Raw genomic sequence first — 5098 nt, 5'->3', positions numbered from 1 at the left:
TTTTTTTCTCAACAGTTTTTAATCTTACTTTTATATTATTTTTGTCACATGTAGGCCAATTGGCAAAATCATATAAAATTATTATGCTTTTTTTTTTTTTATGCTTTTTAGTCTAGTATTCTTAGTCTTTATCGGTCGAGGTTTACAATTATTAGCTTCCGCATGACGAACCCACCACTAGCTTGATATATATCTCTGACTTTCATCTTGCTTTGTTCTATTTATATCAACTCAATTTTGAGAATCAGCATGATTGTCACTGTCTCACTGATTTCTCCTACGTTCTGTGAACTTGTACACAAGTTTGTTGAATTTATTAATCCAAGATTTCTCACATGTTTGTCCTGAAATTTTGGTCTAAGAGATATATTGTGAAGTCTTTATTACTTTTTCTTCACATGATTTCTGCTGAAGGAAAACCAACTAGTTTTTCTTTTTTTCTCTTGGTGGCTTACAATAAATCACGAGTCATTTTCGAGTGATTATTTTGTGATAGTCACAGATTTATAAATACATGAGATTGTTTTGTTTAGTCAATGTCATGGCTTATGGTAATTCGAGATCTGTAAGGTTCGTCTAGCTCTTTCGTTATTTTACTTACAATGAAGCTTAATACTATTTGTCTTTTCAGCGAGATTAGTCATGTCAGAGATATATAGGATAGTAGAAAATATAGAGACTTACTAGTACTTCTTATTAGCATCTTTAATCCTGTTTTATATAATAGTGAAATGACGTGTGCTTAAATGGCTCGACATAGATAATGAGGATTCATATAGCAGGGTTCAATTTGCATTAGATATGTACTTGTTGCTATTGTTGTAAACTGATTGTTGTTTATGACATTGACGTAAAGTTGTTTTACTGAATTTGCTTTTTTACATTCCGAACTTCAGATTCCGAGATGATCTTGAAGCAACAAAGTATGCACCAGCTAATGGGGATAATGTGATCAAGGTGAAGTATAAGCTTGATGGAATACGACAATCAGAGCCAGCCAGTAGAAAGAGTGATACGAAGTATGACAGGAGCAGAAAATCCCTGAAAGCTAAAGTACTATCACGAGTTTTTTCAGAAGACTATGAAAGCGTGAACAAAAAGATATTGGATCCTCGAGGACATGTAATTCATAGATGGAACAAGATTTTCTTAGTATCCTGTTTAATTTCATTGTTCATAGACCCTCTATTGTTTTACTTGCCAGTCATGAAGGACGATATCTGCATAGATATAGGAGTTACTCTGGAAATTGTCCTCACAGTCATTAGATCAATAGCTGATATCTTTTACATGATTCAGATTTTTGTTCGATTTAGAACTGCTTATGTTGCTCCATCTTCTCGTGTATTTGGGAGAGGAGAGCTTGTTATAGATACTTCAAAGATAGAACAAAGATACATCAGAAAAGATCTCTTGATTGATGTTGTTGCAGCCTTGCCTTTACCCCAGGTTTGTCACTAAAAACTTGGATACTTGTTATCCTTACCAGAATGAAATTGATCCCGTTTGGCTTAACTGACTAAAAGTGGTTGATAAGAATTAAGTATTGAACAATACTTTTTTAAGAGGTGAAACTTATTTTATAAGTATGCATTTACGCGTTTGAGTAGAAGTATTGAAATTGATAATAAGTATAGTGAAGTTGTTTAAAGGATTCTATTGCTTCTTATTGTTTTAGGTATTGATTTGGGTTGTTATCCCTAATTTAAGGGGCTCAACAATGGCGAACACGAAGAATGTCCTAAGATTCATTATCATTTTTCAGTATCTCCCTAGACTTTATCTCATATTTCCATTGTCGTCCCAAATTGTCAAGGTTACTGGTGTTGTGACTGAAACAGCATGGGCAGGAGCTGCTTACAACTTGATGCTATACATGTTAGCAAGCCATGTAAATGAATTCTGATCTCCCTTTTCAGTAGATGCTTCATTTTATGCTAAAATAGTGCTATATTGCCCTAGATATTTATAGATACGTATGCGGAAAATTCTCTTCCTTTTCATTTCCCTACTGCAGTACCCAAATGAAAACATCATGGTTTATCTTTGTTGTCGCCGTCCAAGCCCATGACACATATTTTCTGTTTTGGTCTAACAGACCTTACAAACTTGTTCCTTGGGGTACACCATGTCAAGCCAAAAAGCATGCATACCGTGTGAACTTTTGCTCTCTGTTTTATAGCACTTCACTTTCCTCTCTCATTTCAATGTGAGATTTTCCTTAGGTGTTATATGCACCATTCTTTGGGAGCTTCCCAACCTATATGTATTACAATTTCCAGTCATTCTCCTTGATCCGCCCTCATCAGCCAGACTGGGGTCATAGGCATCGCAATCTTTCATGTCTTAAGATTGTTTTGTTTATGAAAATCCTCCCTTACAGAAGAAAACAATCATATAAACAGCACTTTTCCTTTTTACAAATATATAGGTACTGGGAGCTTGTTGGTATCTTCTATCAATAGAGAGGCAAGAAGCTTGCTGGAGATACGTGTGCAGTCTTGAGAAGCCCTCTTGTGATTATGGATATTTTGACTGCCAGAGAGTAAATGATCCACAAAGGAAGTCCTGGTTCAATTCCAGCAATATTACAAGACAATGTGACCCAAATAAAAGTGACTACCCATTTGGTATTTATGGCGACGCGGTGAAAGTTAGCGTGACATCTGCTTTGTTTTTCAACAAGTACTTCTACTGCCTCTGGTGGGGCTTGAAGAACCTAAGGTAAGTGAACCAATTTGATAGAGTCTGTTTAATCTAATCTAAAAAGTTGAGGGATCTGAATACACAACTGGGAAACAGCAGCTATCATTAGCTGACCTGATTCAGTTAGGGGTTGTTTGGTTGTTTGTAAAAGTACACAAGGATACGTTATGCAGGAATTAGTTATTCATGTATCTAGTTATTCATATATTACTTCTTCCATCTTCTACCTAGCATGAATAATACATAGACTTTCTCATAATTTAGACATATATCAGTTATGCAGGATTATAAACTTGTAACCGAACACCGTACTTGGTGTGCTGAATTTTATACATAACAACTCAAATCCTACCAAACCTGGTACTAGTTATGCTGGTTTTAATACATGAATTACTCACTTCCGAACCAGCAACCAAACGACATGGTTTACGTACATTCTCAGTATGGGGAGATCAGTTTCATATTATGTTAACTGTAAAGGAGTTAAAATTTGTTTTTCTACTTTTTCCATGAAAAAGGTGAGAAGTTTCATACATTCAGTACTTAACCATTGTGTATGGTATAAAACATAAGTGTCTTCTGCTTTTAGGAGGAGATTTCTTTTCTGTTCAAAGATTGAAAATTTTCCTCATTCATCCAATAAATCAGCATTGCTAATTTTCGACTCGCAAACTCAACTTCAGTTTTGTTTTGGTTGATATGCAGTGCTCTAGGACAAGATCTCTCTACAAGCACTCATATTGGAGAAATAATTGTTGCCATCATAGTTGCAACGCTTGGCCTAATTCTTTTTGCCTTGCTCATCGGCAATATGGAAGTACGCCTGCTCACTAACATTTACTCTACTGCTGTATTATAGGCTATTTGGCCACCACTTATACATGCAATTGATTTTATCACATCAGAGTCATCGTTGCTTCTAAGCTAAAACAAGGTACAATGTCCTGTCAGTCCAATACACTAATTCACTTTCTCTGGCAGACGTACCTCCAATCGACAACAATTAGATTAGAGGAGTGGAGAATCAGGAGAATGGATACAGAAAAATGGATGCACCACAGGCAATTACCTCAAGAATTAAGGCAGTCAGTAAGGAAATATGATCAATACAAATGGATTGCTACAAGAGGAGTTGATGAGGAAGCTCTTCTCAAAGGACTTCCTCTAGATCTTCGCAGAGATATCAAACGCCACCTCTGCTATGATTTAGTTCGAAGAGTAAGTTCTACAAGATTATATACTAGGGAATGTAATACACTTCATTTGCGTATGCTAGAAGTTCCGCGGGATGGAAAACGATAATATGCAAAATGATTGTATATATTTTTGATCTATCTTTGAAAATTTGGTAGGTACCACTGTTTGATCAAATGGATGAAAGAATGCTAGATGCAATATGTGAGAGGCTAAAACCTGCATTATGCACTCAAGGTACTTGTCTTGTGCGCGAGGGTGATCCTGTCAATGAAATGCTCTTCATAATTCGAGGGAATCTTGATTCTTACACCACGAATGGTGGCCGTACTGGTTTCTTCAACTCTTGCCGTATAGGTCCAGGTGATTTCTGTGGGGAGGAGCTGCTGACATGGGCCCTCGACCCACGCCCAAGTGTGATTCTACCATCCTCCACTCGAACAGTGAAAGCAGTTTCTGAAGTAGAGTCATTCGCACTTGTAGCAGAGGACTTGATGTTCGTGGCAGCGCAGTTTCGGAGGCTGCATAGCAAACAACTTAGGCACAAATTCAGGTTCTATTCGCACCAGTGGCGTACTTGGGCTGCATGCTCTATTCAAGCAGCATACCGAAGATATAAAAAACGAAAGGGTGTAGCTGAACTTAAGGCTCTAGAGAACTTGGTGAATGAAACAGAGTTGTTTAGTGGGCAATTGGACATGAATGCACCATCACCTAGATCAGACTTTGCAGAATATGCTGCAAGTAGGAGGGGTCTTCACAAGCGCTCTGATTCAGATTCCACTGCAGTTAGTTCATTACAAAAGCCAGAAGAACCTGATTTCTCTGTTGATGATGAGTAACTTTAAGAAGTGATACAGTTGCTAAGGTGTATATGTACAATGGTTTGCATATTCTTTACTAAAATGTTTTTATATAGGAAAGGCATAATATGTAAATGTGGCTTTTAATTTAGTCTCAACTAGTATCTTATCATGCCCCGAGAGGCTACCCTAGGCGTGCCCGGCACTTGGAGACCATCGTTGGCCCCAAGCGAACCACTTGGTCTGATCACTCATTCAATCACTCGGCGGAAGACTCAAAATGAATTTAAAAGATATTCAAGTGAGCTAACCAAATCAACATTTTGAGAAGAATAATGTATTGAAAACAAATCTCAAATCAACTCCATATCATAAGGATAGTTTTGAAAACCAAA

At 37.1% G+C, this 5098-nt stretch overlaps 1 protein-coding gene across 2 annotated transcripts; it reads left to right on the top strand.

Moving 5' to 3' along the window:
• The first annotated feature begins 423 nt into the window (after nt 1-423).
• Nucleotides 424-4838, top strand: LOC129900964 (protein CNGC15b-like). Of its 2 annotated transcripts, none has more exons than XM_055976062.1 (7): nt 424-570; nt 897-1449; nt 1817-1891; nt 2432-2724; nt 3412-3523; nt 3688-3924; nt 4059-4838. In XM_055976062.1, the coding sequence occupies exons 1-7, from the start codon at nt 515-517 to the stop codon at nt 4740-4742; spliced, it is 2010 nt and encodes a 669-aa protein (XP_055832037.1). In that variant the 5' UTR covers nt 424-514; the 3' UTR covers nt 4743-4838. The 2 variants fall into 2 exon arrangements, with proteins under 2 accessions (XP_055832037.1, XP_055832036.1); XM_055976061.1 differs by having other exon boundaries at nt 1679-1891.
• Nucleotides 4839-5098: the final 260 nt, after the last annotated feature.

Source organism: Solanum dulcamara, chromosome 8, assembly GCF_947179165.1.
Source record: "Solanum dulcamara chromosome 8, daSolDulc1.2, whole genome shotgun sequence".
Lineage (NCBI taxonomy): Eukaryota > Viridiplantae > Streptophyta > Magnoliopsida > Solanales > Solanaceae > Solanum > Solanum dulcamara.
Note: the sequence above shows the minus strand (reverse complement) of the source record. Positions and strands in the feature narration are given on the sequence as shown.

What these genes read in the sequence shown, in the direction of transcription:
- LOC129900964 (XM_055976061.1), top strand. Translation starts at nt 515, where the DNA reads ATGAGATTGTTTTGTTTAGTCAATGTCATGGCTTATGGTAATTCGAGA. An exon ending in GGTAATTCGAGATCTGTAAG is followed by an intron (nt 571 to 896) that starts GTTCGTCTAGCT and finishes TCCGAACTTCAG; the next exon opens with ATTCCGAGATGATCTTGAAG. An exon ending in CAGCCTTGCCTTTACCCCAG is followed by an intron (nt 1,450 to 1,678) that starts GTTTGTCACTAA and finishes TTATTGTTTTAG; the next exon opens with GTATTGATTTGGGTTGTTAT.